The 22437-nt window shown below is 39.7% G+C and overlaps 1 protein-coding gene across 3 annotated transcripts in view; it reads right to left on the bottom strand.

Moving 5' to 3' along the window:
* CLVS1 (clavesin 1) overlaps positions 1-22437 on the bottom strand; it is a 47694-nt gene that overhangs the window by 21249 nt on the left and 4008 nt on the right. For all 3 annotated transcript variants that reach the window (XR_011855699.1, XM_072151838.1, XM_072151839.1), the window contains exons 2-3: positions 14346-14906; positions 8303-8477 (exon numbers count right to left, since the gene is read on the bottom strand). Coding sequence is in view for 2 of the 3 variants with exons in the window: in XM_072151838.1 (XP_072007939.1) it covers positions 8303-8477; positions 14346-14734 (564 nt within the window). In the remaining variant the exon portion in view is untranslated. The remainder of the gene's footprint in view (positions 1-8302; positions 8478-14345; positions 14907-22437) is intronic.

A 22437-nucleotide genomic window follows, 5' to 3' on the forward strand; every position in this document is an offset into this window, starting at 1 on the left:
AGCATGTCAGCAGATGCAGCACAGATACCAGCAATACTTTACTATACATTACACACAGACATGAGCAGGGGGAGGAGAGGGGAGGGGGAACAGGAGTGACATCACTGCCTCTGACCATGTGACCAGCCTCATTTACATAATAAAAAATAGATGATTTTACAATGATTAATGTATAAAATAACTAGATAAGGGCTTGTGAGCTGCTCCAACAGGTAGAGGTGACAGGACTAGTGACACAGACCTGATGACAGGTGTCCTTTAAGCTTCTCACAATAGTTGGCAGGAATTTGGGGCCATTTTTTCTGACAGAACTGGTGTAACTGAGCCATGTTAGTAGCCGCCCTGCTCGGACCTGCCCTTTCCGGTTTGGCCATATTTTTTCGATCAGGACTTTGTTATGATCACTCCAAAACATTGACTTTGTTATCCTTAACCCCTAACAGACACACGCCGTAATAGTAGGGTGCACGTCAGGTCACGGTGAATGGAGAGGGCTCACGGGCTGAGCCCTCTTCATAGCCTGTAAGTCTTTGCTGCATATTGCAGCAAAGACTTACCAGTAACACCAATCGCGAGTGTTTTCCCACTGATCGCCGCCGGCAATGCTGCCCGTGGCTTCAAAAAGATGGCGCCGCATGGGCGGCGATCCGTCGCCATGACAACCTTGGGTCTTCCGAAGACCTGAGGCTGACTCGTGTTAACCCTATCATTACAATGTGCTATCAGCACATTGTAATGAGTGAGTAGGAAAATCCTCATATACTGCCATACTGTAATATAGCAGTATATGTTAGGATCGATCAAAAAACCTAGGGTTAAAGTACCCTAGGGAGTCTGGAAAATAGTAAAAGTAAAAAAAAAAAGTTTAACAAAAAAATTATATTAAAAAAACCTAAAAATTCAAATCACCCCCTTTCCCTAGAACTGATATAAATATTAATAAACAGTAAAAATCATAAACACATTAGGTATTGCCACGACCGAAAATGCCAGATATATCAGAATATAGTAATGGGTTTTCACTGTATTTAACCCCGTAACAGAAAATAGCGCCCAAAGTCACTTTTTTGCATTTTGAAATCTATAAAAAGTGATGAAAAGGTCGCACAGTCCTAAAAATGATAACAATGAAAACGTCATCAAAAGTTGCAAAACATGACACCACCCACAGCTCTGTACACCGAAGTATGAAAAAGTTATTGGTGCCAGAAGATGGCAAAATAAAAAAATAAAAAAATTGTACAGGAGGTTTTGTACAGGAGGTTTTCATTTTTGTAAATGTATGAAAACATTATGAAACCTATACAAATTTGGTATCCCCGTAATCGTACTAACCCAAAGAATAAAGTAGATATGTCACTTGGGGCGCACAGTGAAAGCTGTAAAATCTGAGTCCACAAGAAAACAGTGCAAATGCGTTTTTTCACCATTTTCACTGCATTTGGAATTTTTTTCCTGCTTCCCAGTACATGGCATGGAATATTAAATACCGTCACTATGAAGTGCAAATTGTTACTCAGCAAATAAGCCATCACACAGCTCTTTACGTGTAAAAATAAAAAAGTTATAGATTTTTGAAGGTGGGGAGTGAAGAATAGAAATGAAAAAACAAAAAAAGGACAGGTCGTTAAGGGGTTAAAGGACATCTACCACCAGGAGAGGTAGAGAGGTATAGGTCATTTGCATCCAGTCCTTCATCCTGGTGGTAGATGCCCTTTAAGCTACCTTTGGTTTGAAGACTCATTTGCTCCCAAGCTATAGCTTCCTGACTGATGTCTTGAGATGTTCCTTCATAATTTCCACATAATTTTCTTTCCTCAGTACGCATCTATTTTGTGCACCAGTCTCTTCACAACATGATGCTGCCCCCACCCCGTATAACACAGTTGGGATGGTGTTTTCAGGCTTGCAAGGTTTTCCCTTTTTAGTTTTGTTAGACCACATGACTTGTCTCCAAAAATTAAGGTCTTTGATCCTGTGTGCATTTGCAAACATTAATCTGTCTTTTTTATGTTTCTTCTGGAGTAATGGCATCTTCCTGGCAGGGTGGACTTTGTAGCACATGTCGATACATAACTCATTTCAAGGTCTTTATGTTTTATTCTTGGGTTGATATGCACATTTCGGACCAAAGCATGTTCATCTCTGGGGCACAGAACCCATCTCCCTCCTGAGCGGTATGATGGCTGGACATTCCCATCTTGTCTGTACTTGAATATTATTAGTTGTACTTTCAGGTTTCTGGAAATTGCACCCAAGGATGAATCAGACTTGTCCAAGTCCACAATTCTCTGATTTCTTTTTCCCATGATGTTACACAAGAAGCATTGTGTGTCTAGTGTGCATGAAAAAACATCCACAAGTGTGACTCAGATGCTGCCAACCAACCAAATCTCATGTCATTATATGACATGTAAACTTTTGACTTTGCAAAAAGTCCTAAAAAAGCCTTCTTACTCTGACATTTGGCAAATATTAATAATTTTGGTAATATTAATTGAGATAAAACGGGAAAGATTTATTCTGATTCCATGTCAGATAGTGACAAAATCATATACTGTTTATGTGTTTTTTGGGGGATGGGAAAGTAAACTTCTGGTTTCAACAGTACACACTATAGATTGCATTAATTTGCAGTAACTTTCTGCTGTTGGGACAGAGTATGTGTGCATGATAGTCTTAAAGGGAACCTATCTATCTGCAGGCAGCATGTTATAGAGCAGGATGAGCTGAGTGTCCCATATGCAGGCAGAATCTTATAGAAAATGGAGAGCTGAGCAGATTATAAGTAGTGGCTGATCTACAGACAGCATTTTATAGAGCAGAAGGAACTGAACGAATTGTACAAGGTGTCCTATCGGAAGGCAGCATGTTATAGTGCAGGAGTAGTTGAGCAGATTGTACATAGCATCCCATTTGCAGGCAGAATGTTATAAAGAATGAAAAGCTGAGTAGATTATATGTAGCCTCTGTTCTGCAGATAGCAAGTTATAGAGCAAGAAGAGCTGAGCAGATTGTACATCGTATCCTTTACGCAGGCATCATGTTAAGAAGCAGAAGGAGCTGAGTTCATGTACATGAAGAACTATGGATATGCTTAAAGGGGTTGGACACATTTACCAAGCTTTAACAGGGTAAATATAGGACCCTAATAGAGTCACCCAGATTATACTTATCCCATTAAAGTTTAGCATTTGCTGCTGATAGTCACCTGTCCCTTGACCCCTGGGCAGCAGAACTCTAGACTTCCAGTAAAACAACATAGTCTTCCATCATAACCACCTACATATTAGTAATGGAGGGTCGTGTGGATGCATCTAGATTAAAATTAGGTCATTGTACTATAACATGAAGGACAAGGTAGGGGTAGCAACCAGCTGTGCTACCTTACCTTGCCGTAGGTACTTACCCACAGAGCAAGGGCAGTATCTAACCCAGATAAAGATAAACCTAGCCATGACTCTATAGCCATAATAATGGGAAAACTATATATATGACTAAATGCATATATGTAAAAAGTTTTGGTAGCTTTGTGGCACAGGAATGGATCTATATAAATGGAAACATGGATTCCCTGGTGTATTATACCATGTATTGGTCTCAAAAAACTACTGTGCTTTTGATCCAAATCATCTCTGCTCTGGGCATAGATGTCTCAGCCAAGGGCCTAGGTATAAAAAGATCATTAGAAATATCTCTGTATTGTACATTGGGGGTCATTTACTAAGGGCCCGATTCGCGTTTTCCCGACGTGTTACCCGAATATTTCCGATTTGCGACGATTTTCCCTGAATTGCCCCGGGATTTTGGCGCATCGGCGCTCGCATGCACGTGACGGAAATCGGGGGGGCGTGGCCGAACGAAAACGTGACGGATTTGGAAAAACCGCCGCATTTAAAAAAAAAAAGTGTTTTGCGGGACTCGCGCTTACCTTCACTCAGTCCGACTTGGTAAAGATCAGTGCATTCTGGGGAACTTCAGCGCAGCAGCGATACCTGGTGGACGACAGAGGAACTGCCTTAGTGAATCCCGGCCGGACCTGAATCCACCGCAGAGAAGGCGCTGCTGGATCGCTAATGGACCGGGTAAGTAAATCTTCCCCAATGTGTCCTAAGACTCCCCATAGCTAGCTATGACCTTCTCATACACTGATGCACAAAATTGTGCATAATATCCTATGCATCATTACTAAAGATTATTGCTAAAGATTATTGATAAAGATGTGCCCTCCCTAAGCTTTTACCTCAGCTGCACAGGTTCATGTCCGGCCAAGTCATGGGATGATCAGCGTTTTGAGACAATGGAACTTTGTAATTATTGTGTTATGATGTTGTGTATGTGTCTATGGCCCAGTTTTTGTGCTGAGAATTACAACCTGTTTAGGGTTTCATCATTATGTGTGATATATTGTACTGGTTACATGTGACACATATGAGATGTTACAAACATATCTGGACATGGTTGTGCCTGGTTGTAAATGGACCCTGTTGGCCAGTACTGCATTAACTTCATTGGTGGTTGAAATAACGGATTTTGGTTGTAGAGTCAGGATAGAACATGTTAATGACTAATTCTTACTTCTGCCATCAGTATATTCAGTGTATTTGTCTTTATTGGAAAATTAAGCATGCAATACCAAGCTGTTAGACAATGTCATACTTATAATTCAGTATAACATTCTGCATTTAGCCAAAATAATAGATCATCAGTACTAAAGTTCATGTCCAGTGTAAGTTTGCCCAGACAACCTGGTGTAGACATTTGTTAATCAGTACAAACAAGGTCTATGTATCCGGTGATCAGTAACGTATCCAATACCAATACAGGATCCTGTGATTCCTAGTGATACAACAGCCTGACATTTCTCTGATCTTGCCAGATTTGGATAGCGACACATAGAGCATATTAACGCTGACAAAATATTTTTAGGCACGTTGTCTTGAAAAGCTGATCTCTTAAAAGGTAAGCAAGAAATCATCTTAAAGGAAATCTACCATGAGGAATCTATTATAAGATGTAGATCTAATTGTAGATTACTCCTGCCTACATCTGCACTAAACTGTAATTTAATTATCCTGGAACATAACCTAACTCAGTGGTGGCGAACCTATGGCACGGGTGCCAGAGGTGGCACTCAGAGCCCTTTCTGTGGGCACTCAGGCCATCACCACAGGACAGAGTTCACCAAACAGGACCAAATCTTCCTGCGATCCCAGGCAACTTATGAGATGATGCTCTCAGCCCTATTTTAAAGCGACACTTCATTGGCTGTTTGGAACGGAAGGAAAAGTGAGGTGGTGTTGACAGAACTGCGTCATCTTTGGAGGTCATCCTGCTGGACCCACCATTCTTCCTTTACAGAGAGACCATGGAGAGAAGCTATTTGCCCTCTTTCTTTCAACTGTATTGGTGGCCTCAGGGGCTGATACGATTGAAAGATGTGGAAGAACATGTAGTAATAAGTTACTGATTAAAATACCACGTTGGCACTTCACAGAAAATAAGTGGATTTTGGTCGTAGTTTGGGCACTCGGTCTCTTAAAGGTTCGCCATCACTGACCTAACTTCTTAAAAACTTTATTTTAGTAATATGTAAATTAGCAACAGAGGCTACTGGGGTGTGTACTAGTCTGGCCGGGCTACTACACGCCCCAGTAGCCTCTGCAGTTAATGTACATATTACTAAAATTAAGTTTTTAACAAGTTAGGTTCCAGGATTATTAAATTACAGATCATAGCAGAGGCAGGAGGAATCTACCATCAGGTCTACTTCTGATTTCCTTTAAAGGAAACCTACCACTTGTAGTAGCAGGTTTCTGATGGAAATACCGGGCACCAGCTCAGGGTGAGCTGGTGCCGGAGCTTATTTTCGTTAGTGTTTTAAACCGCGGTATCGCGGTTTAAAACACTTTTTAAACTTTATAGCCGGCGCAGGCAGGTACGCGCTCGGCGCTTACCATGCGCGCGGCTACATAGGAAGTGAATGAGAGCCGCGCGCATGGTAAGCGCCGAGCGCGTACCTGCCTGCGCCGGCTATAAAGTTCAAAAAGTGTTTTAAACCGCGATACCGCGGTTTAAAACACTAACGAAAATAAGCTCCGGCACCAGCTCACCCTGAGCTGGTGCCCGGTATTTCCATCAGAAACCTGCCACTACAAGTGGTAGGTTTCCTTTAAGTTGTACTGAATGCTTAGAATTGCAGAAGATCTAGTGTACTGGCTAGAATAATATGTATCATCTAGAAATCTTGCAAATCCAAAATAGCTATGTATTGTAGGCTTAGATATGCTCTTCATATTTATATAATAAGATATAGCAAAGTATATTGTCACAGTTTCTTCTGCCATCTGTTCACAGAGATTAAAAGTCCAAATGACAATGTATCTTGGACATGACTGCAATGCGAAAGCAACGTCTACCTTGATACACTGACAACGCTGGTCTGCCACAGCATAATGTGTGGGGGTAAGTAGAGGATCAATTGAGTGAAACTACTGCAATAAAGAGAACCCTGAATGCAGTAAAGAAAATCACTTTGTGTGAAATGTTAGCAATGTTTTAGCAATGAAACGTGTGATTAACAAACTGAAAAATCTGTAACTGTGTAATGTGGATTTTGTACCCTATAAATAACTGGTAACAGAATTGCTGATAAATAAAGCAATTTCAGGCCATTTCTGATTTACTAGAGGCTGCATCTCTGTGTCTACTAGGAACAGTTTATAGACAGATGAATGGATAGATAGATAGGTAGATAGATAGATAGGTAGATAGATAGATAGATAGATAGATAGATAGATAGATAGATAGATAGATAGATAGATAGATAGATAGATAGATAGATAGATTGATATGGTTAATGAAATAAGTTCAGCAGCACCACTAAATGTACAGTGGGGTGTTAGCTCATGTAAGTCCAAAAACAGACAGCACACCAAACTTTCAATGTAAAACAAAAAGTGGGTACAGGCGGTCCCCTACTTAAGAACACTCGACTTACATACGACCCCTAGTTACAAACGGACCTCTGGATATTGGTAATTTATTGTACTTTAGTCCTAGACTACAATAATCAGCTATAACAGTTATCACTGGTGTCTGTAATGAAGATTTAGTGTTAATCCTGATTCTTATGACAACCCAACATTTTTAAAATGCAATTGTCACAGAGACCAAAACAGTTCTGGCAGGGATTACAATGATAAAATATACAGTTCCGACTTACATACAAATTCAACTTAAGAACAAACCTACAGACCCTATCTTGTATGTAGCTTGGGGACTGCCTGTACTTTATTCACCCAAGTGCTATGTTTCGGATCCTATTCAGAGTTCTTTCTCAAGGATTTCCCTTTTAGGCTTCAGAAAAGATTCTGAATAGGATCCAAAAGTAGCACTGAATAAAGTACCCACTTTTTATTTTTCAAAGTTTGGGAGGGGATTTATCATACGAATACGATGAAATCTCTGCCCCCGGCACATGCCGGATCTATCAGGAAGCTCCAGCCTCCAGATAAATATGACTGGAGTTGGACCCTTGGAATTTCAATGCCAGATCCAACCTGCCATAGAAAAGCGCCTTAGCCTATGAGTAGTGCACAGGTTCAGGGAAGCAATGCCCTGCGCCAGCCCATTGAGCCGCTGGCAGCACCCCCATTTACACATCTCCACACCCACTTGATGTGGGGGGCTGCGTAAGGAATTGCACCTATTTCAGAGATCTGATAAATCCCCTCCCCTTGGTGAGCTGCCCGTTTTTTGACCCTAGATAGATGGACAGATGATAGATAGATAGATTGAAGATAGACAATAGATAGATGATGGATAGATAGATAGGAGATAGATAGATAGATAGATAGGAGATAGATAGATAGATAGATAGATAGATAGATAGATAGATAGATATGAGATAGATAGGAGATAGGAGATAGATAGGAGAGGTTTTCTGGGTTTTTGAGCAATTTTCATACTGATGACCTTATGGAATAGTGATCAATATTTCATCAATAAATCAGTGGGAGCTTCCACTCCAGAGGTCACAAGGATTCATAAGAGCTGTGAATCTGTGGAATAGCCTGCCTGAGGAGCTTGTCACAGCAGAAACAGCAGAAAGCTTCAAAAAGAGCTTAGATGCAGCATAGTAATATTAATACTTATGTATATGGATTTACAGTAATTTTTTCCAATACCCCTTCTCCTCAGCTCTGTCCCTTTCCACCTTTGGCAGAACATGATGTCTTTTATCAACCATACTATGAAACTCCGACTAGACTTCTGTTGTCACATTTGTTTCTTTACATACCTGCAACCCTTCAATGGCTAGTCTGAGGATAGAAGGGGTAAGCTTGGAGGCTTGCTTGAAGGAAAAATTGCTCCAATCTATAATTAAAATAAATCCATTGATCTGGAGCTCCTGGTCTTCTATAAGAACTTCTAGTGAAAGTAGAATGGCACGTAGGATGTCCACAAAGGAATTCCTTAAAGAAATATAAATGATAATTAAGATGTGACATAGAAGGAAAATGCTGGGAAACATAGACCCAACAGAATGCAAGATCTATGACCAAATGAAAGTGTATATTATCGACTATTCTAAGACTTGATTAAAAACATAGAAGTTCCCATTATCATAGAAATTATAGAAAATATATTGGGGGATTTTGAAATTGCAGATTTTACCCCACCAACCTGTCACCTCAGCCCGTTCCTCCTGTGATAACTCCTCCACTTTTTCCTCCTAACGCCTTTTAATTTTAACCATAGGATCACCCATAAGTTTAGAAAATAAAGTATAGTAAATAAGTGAGTCCTCCAGCCCCTTTCGCCCTAGCTGCTCCCTCTAGCACCCTAGTAGAGCCGAACTCCAGTATAAGTAAAGCTGAGGGCCAAGCCGCAATTGAGCTGTATCTTTTTTACTGCTTGCATTTATGGTCCTGTAGCACATAGAACCACAAGCCTAATGCAATATTAAAGATGAGTATTTTTATCTTTAATATGATACCTTATTTCTAGATACTATAGAGCTAAACATAGGGGAATGTAAAGTGATAAAATTTAAATCCACTTTGCTCATTTTTACATGACTTTGGTGAAAATTCTTTTATAGGTAAATGGCTGAAATTTTACATAAAATAGGTAACTCTTGAGGGGCTAGTAATCTACCTGAGGGGCTACGATTCACTTAGAATGTGCGCCCGAGTTCCTGCATCCGTCGCTTCTGCGCTGAGGTCCGCCAAAGTTCACCTCCTTCTTACCGATGCTTGTACGTGCTTGCAATTCTAAATGTTAACTCCCGCGTGTTGTCCGAATTCATCGGGTTGTCCGACCGGCCGCCCCCGATTTCTGTCGCGTGCAAGCCGGCGCCAATGCGCCAAAATCCGATTGCATGCGGGGAATTCGGCGCAAAACGGAAATCGTCGGGGAACCTGACGAAAATGTGTCTGACTGATCCTAAATGAGCCCCATAAGACCAAAATATATTGGTTCGATAAAAGCCCGTTGGACTTTGGAAAAATTCTAGATTATCTTGAAGAATATCATATTTGAATGCTTCATTCAAAAATCCTGACATTTTACTCAGGAGACTTCATAAGTCTGACTGCAGGTACAGGAAAGCATTGATCGCTTGTTTAGCAATTATCTATGATTTCTCTTGGCATCTTCTTATATTTTATCATGGCCACTTGTATGGAAAGTCTTAGCTATAACAACAGACATTGATTTTGTCTAAGGCTGAATCTAAGTAGTTCTTATAGATGTGTCCAATCATTGATTTTTCAATGGCAAACACAATGTCGCCAATAATAGAGATGACAATGCACATCAGATCCTTTCATGGTCTATAAAATATCACAGGGAGCTTATTATGTGTTGAGTAAGTGGACTCAGGGTGCGGGCTGTGACATATTAATCTACGTGGTTATATTAAAGTATATGACAATCAATATTACATCATAATATATTCTCATGGGAAAATGGAAATAATACCTTATATTTTTAGTGCCCATACATGGCAGAGGGTCCAATGTTTATTTCAGAAATGAATGTGCAATTCCCAGTATAAAATCAGAGTAAATTGCTTTATTATATTATATTATACTAAATTATATTATATGTGAGCTTTATTATATCCATGAAGAATAGAGACACAGTGCAGGCAAGTAGTTGTTGTGTGGCTTACTCCAAAATCCTATTTCAGTTTATGAATGACATCTTAAAGGGAACCTGCCACTAGATTATTCCCCATTAAACTACCAACCCCCTCCGGTAGGGTATGAAATGTCCTTTCTAGAATTCCCTCCTTTATGTGAAATCTTATCAGTTTACCCATAAAAAAAATCTCATGTAAAACTTAGTAGAGAAAAGTCATATTTGCCTTAGATGAGTCAAGTTTAGAGGCCGCAGGGGGGGGGTGTCACTTCAGTCTCCCCCATGTTCAGGTTTTATGGCATCTACAAACATGTTTTTGGTGTCATATTAAAGAAAAGAATCTCATCTTTCAAATAACTGGAAACGTGGGAATTGTATTTTGATTTGCATCTCGCATTTCAAAATATGTCTTTAACTGCCTGTATCTTCACTTCTATAAATTACAGAACCACAAGCCCAATGTGATCTGACGGATGAGATTCTTATCTTTAATATGATACCATGCAAGGGCATAACTAGTAGAGGCTAGGCTCCATAGCTTTCTGAATAGGGCCCTCCTTCCCTAAGCATAATTAACATTAATATACATACACTTACAGTTCTTCACTCATACACATATACAAAATCTTACACACATTTAAACACTTATGTGCACACATTTATGCACAGATATATACACTTATACATACAGTATATACACATCTTAAACATACATACAGTATATATACTTATACACACATACTTTATACACATCAAATACACACATAGCATATACACACATACACATATAGAGCATATAAACATGACATATACACACACATGCAGCAAATGCAAACATACCTACAATACCATATACAGACATACAGCAAACACAAACACATGCAGTATATACATACACACCAGTTGTTCTTGTCCCCTTTGCACAATTTGCGGGCATATAACAGCTCCCATAGAGGTCTCTGGCACCCAGTCAGGTTGCGGTGCAGACACAGTGGGGAACATCTACTGAGAACAGTGCAGTTTTCCTGTGTAGTGTGCAGGGGGCGCCAGATTCAAATTGTGGCTCCCAATCTCCATGAATCTACACAACACAACACTTTTCTGTCAGACTTTGCATGTGAAATGTGGCGCACAGTCTGACTGCGCACTGGAATGCCTATTTCATTGATGAAATTTTGTGTTGCGTGAAGAATAGTGCAGAAACCACACAAAAGGATCGCATGTGACAAAAATGTGGCGTAAACATTCTTGTGCAAGAGCTGTACAATGTGCAGCATAGCATGTACACACACTTTACGCACATACTCCATTTTTTAGTATGTCAGGCCAGATGCCGGGGACCCTGATACTGTGGGTCCCATAACAACTGCTATGGCCTCTGCCTCTGTAGTTAACCTCCTGATACCATGTTTCCAGTTGTCTGAAGTGACATTCCCCCTAAAGCTTCTAAACTTGACTCATCTCAGAAAAATATGACTCTTCTCTGCTCATTTTCACATAGATTTGGAGGAGGTATTTTTATAGGTTAATAGGGGACATTACAAATAAAAGAGGGAATTCTTTGAAGGGCATCTCATACCCTCCCTGATGGGCTAGAACAGTGATGGCGAACCTTTTAGAGCCGGAGTGCCCAAACTTCAACTAAAAGCCACTTATTTATTGCAAAGCGCAGCAATTTTAGAAGTAATTTATTTCTCCTTTTTCTTTGACAATTTTCAATCGTTCAGCCTCCTAAAGACACCAACACAGTTGAAAGGAGGAGGGCAAATTCGTCTAATATTGTAGGAAGATTCTCCAGTAAGATTTTTTGAGTCCTGTCTGGTGAACTTCATTCTGGGGTGATGGCCTGGGTGCCCACACAGAGGGTTCCGAGTGCCTCCTCTGGCACCAGTGCCATAGGTTCACCACCACTGGGCTAGAAGATTAATGGAGTAAAATCTATTGAAGTAGGAGTTTGGAACAATACCAAAGCTGCATAACAATTACTTACTTTACTTATGAAACAACATTTCAAACCCTGCCTGGGGGCTGGTAGTTTATTGAGGTAAAGGTTCCCCTTAATGAAATGATAATATTGTTTGTTTTCTATGCTGTAACTTAGACAATGTGGTTTATTTTGTACATTATGTGGAAGACCTACTAATCCAATTGAGCAAGACTATTGGCGCAAATTGCAGTCAGAGGTACTGTGATGTCATAATTACTATGATGACTGAACAACACCTGTGATGTCACAACTCATGTAATGACTGAAAAGTACTTGTGATATCACAACTACTGTAATAACTCAAAAACATGTGATGTCACAGCTTCTGTCTAACTGCAACACAATTGTGATGTCATAGCTACTGGGATGGCTGAAACTGACTTGTGATGTCATACATGGTGTCTTCACCAAAATCCACCCATGATATCACAGCTACTGTCATGACTGAAACTGTTGTGTGATGTCAGAGCTACTGTAATGTTTGAAACTCAATAGTGATGTCACAGCTGCTGTCACTACTGAATACTTACAATTACTGTATAATCTAAAACACGGGGCATGTGATGTCACTGATATTTTGACCGTAACTTTGACCGTTACCGCTTTGAACCACAACTTGTGATGTCACAGCTGTTGTCATGACCGGAACCAACCTGTAACATCACAGCTGCGACAGTGACTGAAATTCAGTTGTGATGTCACAGCTGCTGTTATGACTGAAACCAACTTGTGATGTCACAGCTATTGTCATGACTGGAACCATCAACTCGTGATGTCACAGCTGTAGTCACGACTGAAACCAACCTTTAATGTCACAGCTGCCGCAGTGACTGAAATTCAGTTGTGATGTCACAACTGTTGTCATGACTGAAACCTCCAACTTGTGATGTCACAGCTGTTGTCTTGAGTGAAACCAACCTTTGACATCACAGCTGTGGCAGCAACTTAAAATAAGTTGTTATGTCACAGCTGTTGTCATGACTGGAACCACCAACTTGTGATGTCACATCTGTTGTCATGATTGAAACCAACCTGTAACATCACAGCTGCGACAATGACTAAAATTCAGTTGTGATGTCACAGCTGCTGTGATGACTGAAATTCACTTATGATGTCACATCAGCTGTCTATTCTAAAACCAACTTGTGATGTCACTGCAGCTGCCTTGACTGAAAACTACTTTAGCTAATGTTATGCTATACCTGTGATGCTATAGCTGCTCTCATTACTGAAATCTAATTGCGATGTCACAGCTGCTGTAATCACTATATCTCGTCCATGATGTCACATCTGCTATCAAATCTAATGGCCACTTGTCACATCCACAGCAATATCACCTTACCTGATGCACAGTTTTTACATCACAGTAGTATACGACAGAACAGATCCTCTATTTTCTATAGCATATGAGAGTCAACTTTACCTTTTCTGATCAAGTTGATGACTCTTTTTGACTACTCAATACAACTTTATATAAAAAATTACCTAAAAAATGACATTTTTAAGAAGTGTGAGATGAATCCACTTGGATGCTCTTAGAAATTTCTGCCTGATATGCAAACATTGGCTAGTAAAGTCTTTGAATACTACATTTACTCATTACAAATAGCTTCCCAATCTCCACAGCATCACATTTAGGAAAATAAAAACCTAATCAAATCCGACAACAACAACATACGGCGTGCTGCTAGGCAATTACAGTTCTAGGCAAGGAAGCACATTTACATAGAAATAACCACCCAAAGACCTCATAATAATTATGCTCAAATACCAGAATCAACCACCAGCAGATTTTAGGCATCGTCTGTGGGTGAGATGGAAGATACACACCAATACGCTCTGCTGGGAAATGTGACATTATAATGACAGCAACAAGGAGATGGAACTGGATGATATAACAAAAATATGACTGTTCTGAGTATAAAAAAATAATAATCTATATCTACATTGATTGAACTGGTAATGATGTTAAGAAAGACCATTAATCTGAATATCTCAACAAAAAATAAAAATACAATACAAATCCCTTCTATTCTACTGTGACTGCTGGGGTGTTGGAGGACAATGGGGAGGAATATAATTATTTTAGATTATTTTTTAATTTTTGATCATTTCTTATGTTGAGACAACTGATACCAATGAATGAAGACATAACTCAGATCATTCAGTATAACAGTCAGTAAAAGAACTAAATGCTATCTACATTTACCTACTCTGGTCCCAGTTGGCTGCAAATAGTAGAAGGATCTTCCTCCCATAGTGGTCACGGCTGTCCAGCACACCAGGAAATCCATCCATGAGCGCACGCTTAACCCCTGGATCATCTGCCTTGAGATTTTTAAACATGTCCAAATTAAGCTGACGATACTGGAAATACTGGGCGAGAAGTCGGAAAGCTTCCATCTGGTTGAACTTTCTTGCTCTTAGAAATCTTAATATGAAGGCATCATCTGTCCTTAGGAAGCCAATATCTGGTCTTGTGATGATCATGTCTCTAACTTGTTGTATATCCTGATGTAAAGTGTCTGGATTTTCATTTAGTTCCAATCGGGCTTTTTCTATCGTCTCTGAACTTAGTCCTATTTGTAAGTGGGTCATCTTTACGATGTGTAGATATACAAAATCTTAATTTATTTATAGTTCAGTACAAAAAAAGCTCATCCCCTCCAACCAGGCATCAAATCCTTGAAAATTATATATTATTTGAGAAAGCGTTCCACAGGATCCGGGGCAAATGATGTACGTGTATCCAGCAACAAGGGGTTGTTATCTAAAAAAACATAAGAAACATGATGGTCAATTAGCAATTATTATGTAAAGCTGCTTCCCAAATGCAATGTCACTCAGTTACTGCACTTATTTCAATACACTTCCCTTTGGAATGTCAATATCTAATGGCCTTTAAAGGGAACCTGTCAGATGAAATTGACCTAATAGACCATTACCAATATGTTACTAGGCAGCTAAATACCTTCCAATTCATGTGTCTGTCATGCCCCATCATGGTGGCATCATCCAGAAAAGCAACTTTGAAGTCAGATGTAAATTGGCTGTATAATGTCATGTAGTGCCCAGCACTAAAGTCAAGCTCTCTCCCTACTCAGAATGTCACATTCTCTGCAATTGGTGGTCCTGTATCCAGGGACATCACTAAATGGCTCTCCTGAAGTCTGAGTTAATGATGTGGATCACAGCAGAGAGGGTAATCTGAGGCAGGGAGAGCTTGACTTTAGTGCTAAACTGTCCACCTGCATGGCTTTATACAACTAATTTATTTTTAATAATAATAACAATTCCTTTATTTGTATAGTGCACACAGATTATGCAGCGCTGCACAGGGCTTGCCAGATCAGCGATAAGGGCCGATTTGCGTTTTCCCGACGTGTTACCCGAATATTTCCGATTTGCGCCAGCTCGGAACTTCAGCGCAGCAGTGCCACCTGGTGGATGTCGGAGGAACTGCCTTAATAAATCCTGGCCAGACCCGAATCCAGCGCAGAGAACGCGCCGCTGGATCGCGAATGGACCGGGTAAGTAAATCTGCCCCATTATTTTGACATTATTTTAAACCACTGACAGGTTCCTGTAGTGGTGACCTTTAATGGCAAATGCTCCTTAAAGGGGTATTCCCACGAAGACAAGATTCCTAAATATACTCAGGATAGCAAAATAACACATTCTATAATTCACTGTTATTAACAAAAATACAGCATTTCACAGATATAATTCCAACGTCTAGCAGTCTTAGTGTATACAATTTTGATTGCTCCTGGACAGTGGCAGATTAAGTGTGCTATGGGCCCTGGGCCCATGTCGGTAAGTCGGAACTGTATGCTTTAACGTTGTAGCCCCATCCAAATGTTTTTTTGGCCTCTGTGGCAATTGTATTTTAAAAATGTTGGATTGTCATAAGAACCAGGATAAACTATACAGCTTCATTACAGACGCCTTTGATAACTGTTATAGCTGTTTATTGTAGCCTGAGGGTAAAGTACAGTAAATTATCGTCTATAAGTCGGGTGTTCTTAAGTAGGGGACTGCCTGTACAGGCAAAAAAATCATATTGATAAGTAAATCCTTCAGTTCTATGTGGGGTTTAAAAATTCTGACACAAATACAAGCAAATACCTGATGTTGCCCAGGCACATGCCATCCTCTCAGTCAGGAAGATTGAATGAAACCACATGACAATGTCGCCCTATTCTTCAATCCCTTGTAAATTAAATAGTTCAAGGCAAAACTCAATCCACTAATGCTCTGCTTCACAAAAGGCTCCTAAGGATCAGCACTGCAGCTGAGGGAGATGTGTGTGCTCTACAAAGGAGCAGATGTTCATTGAAAAGAATGTGCGCACATATGCTAATCGCCTGTCAGAATCCACAAAAACTCCACAAATATTGCACCGTGGTGTTTAGAAATTCTACTAAAAAATATTATACAAAATTGAAGTCACAGAGAATAAGGATCATTACAAATAGCGGAGCACTCAAGAGCCATTCAAAGACAGTAAAAAGTAGAAACATAGGGCCACATTTATCACTTGTTTTTTCTGTTGTTTTTGCGCCTTTTCGTTTAGGCGCACCGTTTTTGCGCCATTTTTGCGATTAAACGTCAAATTAGCCGCGCAGCAAAAATAACCACCTTTCCCTCATCTATCGTTCATTTCCAGATGTTTTGCTGCGCCTAATGATATTCATCACGTGCGACTTTTGCATTTAGGCGCAAAAACGGGCGCAAAAACACTCCAGCCCGAAGGTGGCGTTATCTGAGAAGAAAGCACTGAGCCCCTTTGCAGAAGAGCTCATTTCTAGCAGCAAAGCTCAACCAGACACTAGAACATATAATAGATACATTAGATACATTACAGACAGGAGCTGCAGACACTGGAACATATAATAGATACATTAGATACATTACAGACAGGAGCTGCAGACTCTATTTACAGTTCATCACCTTCTATTTACAAAATATTCTGCAAAACCTGAGCTCAAAGCAAGAGCAAGAGAAGTTTGCACAAGTTTGCAGAAGCTTGCAGAAGTTTGCAGATACTGCAAACAAGTTTCCCCCGTGTAATTCTGCACAGTGTCTGAGGGGGATACTGTGCAGAATTACAGGGGTGCAGCAGGAGATCAGCACTGGGGGATCCCCTCCAGGAGAAGCCCCTGCTGAGGAGATCACTGGGTGCAGGGTGTCACACACCTGGGTGCTGCTGTGAGTGTTATCTCCATTCTGGGCTGTGGGAGAAGCAGAGAGGAGCTTGTAGCAGGATCACATGTAAGTGCCCGAATCTAACATTGCGCCTAAACTGTGTTAAAGTAAAGTGATTAATAAGAGGCAGAAAATATACTTATCACAGATGGTTGTAGCTTGTGATAATTCTGGCAAAACAGTGCGCCCGAATTTAGGCGCAACTACTACACTTAGGCGCACAAAAGTGATAAATGTGGCCCATAATACAAAGATGGATAGAGAGATATTTATAGATATATGACGCATAGATATAGTATTGATTGATAAATCAATAAATAGATAAAAAAAATTGTAAATAGATGGATATATAGATACTGACGATAGGTACTTTTTTTCCGTGTGTATGCAGGTAAAGTATAGAATGGGCCACATTTATCACTTTTGTGCGCCTAAGTGTAGTAGTTGCGCCTAAATTCTGGCGCACTGTTTTGCCAGAATTATCACAAGCTACAACCATCTGTGATAAGTATATTTTCTGCCTCTTATTAATCACTTTACTTTAACACAGTTTAGGCGCAATGTTAGATTCAGGCACTTACATGTGATCCTGCTACAAGCTCCTCTCTGCTTCTCCCACAGCCCAGAATGAAGATAACACTCACAGCAGCACCCAGGTGTGTGACACCCAGCACCCAATGACCTCCTCAGCAGGGGCTTCTCCTAGAGGGGATCCCCCAGTGCTGGTCTCCTGCTGCACCCCTGTAATTCTGCACAATATCCCCCTCAGACACTGTGCAGAATTACATGGGGGACACTTGTTTGCAGTATCTGCAAAATTCTGCAAGCTTCTGCAAACTTGTGCAAACTTCTCTTGCTCTTGCTGTGAGCTCAGGTTTTGCAGAATATTTTGTAAATAGAAGGTGATGAACTGTAAATAGAGTCTGCAGCTCCTGTCTGTAATGTATCTAATGTATCTATTATATGTTCCAGTGTCTGCAGCTCCTGTCTGTAATGTATCTAATGTATCTATTATATGTTCCAGTGTCTGGCTGAGCTTTGCTGCTAGAAATGAGCTCTTCTGCAAAGGGGCTCAGTGCTTTCTTCTCAGATAACGCCACCTTCGGGCTGGAGTGTTTTTGCGCCCGTTTTTGCGCCTAAATGCAAAAGTCGCACGTGATGAATATCATTAGGCGCAGCAAAACATCTGGAATTGAACGATAGATGAGGGAAAGGTGGTTATTTTTGCTGCGCGGCTAATTTGACGTTTAATCGCAAAAATGGCGCAAAAACGGTGCGCCTAAACGAAAAGGCGCAAAAACAACAGAAAAAGCAAGTGATAAATGTGGCCCATTGTGTATCCATTCCATTAGATAGATAGATAGATAGATAGATAGATAGATAGATAGATAGATAGATAGATAGATATGATAGATAGATAGATAGATAGATAGATAGATAGATAGATAGATAGATAGATAGATAGATAGATAGATAGATAGATACTGGATGAAGATCTTAACACAGTCACACAGTAACACAGTCTTATAGATTGTTTGAATGATAGATAAGTAAATACATAGATTAAACAGATGGATCGTAGGTAGTTACAATTAAAAGTACAATAATTTACAGAACATAAAATAGACAGATAAATAGAAAGCTAATAATTGGACTTGTAGATACTGTAAATGCGTGCGGCACCATTTGTCTTGATAACCTGTTAGCCATTAAACAATAACGCTATCATTTACGAGGTTGATGTGACCACGGAGTTTAATTGTTAAACTGAATTTCCGATACGGAATGGGACTGAATCAATGTAGACTAATTGTTATGCTGGCACATTTCATTTACACTCTGCATCTTTAAGAACCTTGCTTTGTGCTTCTTCCACCTGCTGCACATACCGGCTGGTCAATGAAATATTTCTGCTTAATTCTTCCTGGCTGAATATCTAGTAATGAAAGCCTGAACTAAAATCAGTGGCCTGAGAATTGGGTATTCTTCCACCGAACAGTAGGTTTTTTTTTTGTATTTTCTGTGAATTTTGGTGATTGAATCATTGCTGTTGAGGAGGAAGGACAATTATAATTCTATAAAATAAATTAGGAGGGGCACTGCATTAGTGCAAACTCCAAAAGGTTTATATATATATCGGCAAAAAAGTTTCTGTTCTAGTTTACCCTGTATTCAGACTGACTTGTACATTTAAGGGGCTTTTCCTTATCCTAGCGATTAGGAGAATTAAGCAAAATTCCGGTGTCCATGCATTACTCCCATTTACATTTATTACCTTTAGAACAGAAATGCTATACAACTTTACTAAAACCTCATGCACACTTACTTTGGCCGTGAGTTAACCGCATAAACTGTGTCGAACTCATGTCCCCATTGACCTCTATCAGGAAAGGTCACGGTGAGGCGCCATGCACCATCACACCAAGAATGTGCCGACTTACTATGGACATTGGCTTTGTGAGTGGAGCTTACTCAGTGTCAGGTAAGGGTATAGCCTGTGACCCGCAAAATACTCAAAATTTATCTTAAAGCTAACCTGTCTTTAGAAATTGACCTAATAAACCAGACTCCTTTCAGGTCATGTCTCTTTCATTATCAAGCATGATGGCATCATTCATAAAATAAACTTTAAAGTGAGATGTAAAATGGATGTATAAAGTCATGAAGATAGAGAGCTCAACACTGAAGTCAAGCTCTCCTGACTTCAAAACATCCCTTCAACTGTAATTGATGGCCCTGCAACCAGTGATATTACTAATTGCCTCTCTTCAAGTCTGTCTCATTATGTATAGGATATGGACTGGGGAGAGCTAGACTTCAGTGCTAAACTCTAAATTCTCCACCTCCATGAAATATGAACTGGAAAGTTCTTAGCTGTTTGACAACATACTGGTTTATTAGGTCAATTACTGCTGACATGTTCATTTTATTTTTTTTTTCATATAATTTATTTTCGCTGAAATGCCCCAAAACACTTGTTATAGGGGTTCAAAGCCAAACTGTTAAAAAAAACTGTAAAAAAAAAATCTAGAAAATGGACTCCATTATTTTGGTTCTGTATACAGATTTTTGAGGAATTTTGTTTAGTAAATGTCACCTAATAAATTGAAGCACCCACTGCCACTGCAGTCTGGTTGTTTTGAAATTGTTACATATATATTGTGACAGAGTTTTTTTCACTTCTCAGGGACAGAGCTAAATAACAAACTTCAATATGCTCTAGCAAATTTTAGAGGAATAGAATAGGAATGCAATAAAGCCCTCCAATGGTACTGGTTGCATTTAAAGGGGTGTCCTTAATTATAAGACCCCAGGCCTGCTTTAGAATATATTACAATAAAAAAAGTCAAAGGGTAAGATTAATCAAAAGTGTCTTAGAGCAGAACTTTTCTTGTTGCCCCTAGAAACTAATAATAGCTCAGCTTTTATTTAAAGGAAATCTACCATTTGATTTGATGCATTATGAAGCAAACATACCTTGAGGATGCTGTAGCCACACTGATGCACTATCATATATGGGTTAACCCCTGTGCTGAGTGGTTTTGCTGATAAAACAGATATAACATTACGATAATGAAGCTGTCTAACTTCTATGGCTCCTTCAGCGCTTTTCCTAGCATGTGAGTTATTCTCTGCAGGAGATGATATTGCAATCACTGTTCTCCCTGCCAGACAGAATGATCAACTTCCACACCATCCCCCAGCTGCTATGTACGAGTGATCCAGCTCAGGTTGATTAGTCATGCTTGAATAACCGCCATTTGTAACCGCCATTGTACAAGCTCAGTGTCTAATGTGTTGATCTAAGCAGCCAGCCTGACCCAGCTTTCCCAAGGTCCTGATTGTTACAATTGTTTTTCCAGCAAAACCACTCATCTCAGGGATTAATCAAGATATGATCCTGCATCAGTGTAGCTACAGCATTCTCAAGGTATGTTTGCTTCATAATGCACGAAATCAAATGGAAGGTTTCCTTTAACCACTGCAATTTATAAAATTAAAGCTGAGCTCTAATTGGTTGCCATGGACAACTAGAGCTGTTTTGCTTTTAGACACTTCTGATAAATGTACCCCAATGTAACCATTCCCTCATCTTAGATGGGACTCATTTGTGATCTCTACAGAGATTAAATTTAAAGCAAATTCTTCAGTGAAAACTGGATAATATTTGTATTTTTCCATATTCATTTTTTGTCAGATGCCTTTACTCTGTATAGGAGATGGTTTGAAGGAACCAAGGACATGAAGAGGAAGCATTTCATAATACACATTGCTGCCGCTTTATGTGCTGATCCTGGGAATAACAGCAGCAGTTTCTTTCCATGTATTCATCAATAGCAATATAATAAGCCCATAGGGATTTATCTGGGTAGGTATCTGTTCCATTCAGATAAAGCACATGTAAACAAACACTGCAATGAAAACTTCTCCCCTGCCCCCACATAAAGTCATGGTGCCCTAGATCAGTGCTCAAGAGCTCAGCTATAACCAGAGCTCTATATTCCTCTATGAAACATCTTATATACTGTGTGCAGTAGAAAATCTAGTTTATATTTCATTAGATTGGTCATCCATCCATTGGATATCCCAGACTTGCTCGATATGTCCTTACAACTAAATGAAAAGTTGCAACACAGAATATATCAGGTAATTATGTACATTGTAATTCCCTGCTATTGTTTTCTAATCTAACATTCATCCCTAGATACTACACTCATTCTATGAAAAGCACTGGCAGGGGATTTGCAGATCAATGTGGTCACCCCTGTAGATCCATTAGTATGGGCTTCCGAAAAACAGTTGATACGGTAGAATGATAAAACCAGGCAGGACTGGAGATCTACCTTGGGAAATCTGAAATACAGATTATTACTATTATGTTATAGTGAAGCTCACATGAGCTTTTGCATATAATAACATTCAAATTTCCATTAGTTCATTTTAGTCTAAGAAGACGGCCCTTATGCATAATATGTAGTGGAACTTCTGATTTATTACACAAAGTGGACAAGATTCTTAAATATACTCAGGATAACAAAATAGCACATTCTGTAATTCACTGTTATTGACAAAAACACAGCATTTCACATATA

This window comes from Engystomops pustulosus, chromosome 5, assembly GCF_040894005.1.
Source record: "Engystomops pustulosus chromosome 5, aEngPut4.maternal, whole genome shotgun sequence".
NCBI classification, from domain to species: domain Eukaryota; kingdom Metazoa; phylum Chordata; class Amphibia; order Anura; family Leptodactylidae; genus Engystomops; species Engystomops pustulosus.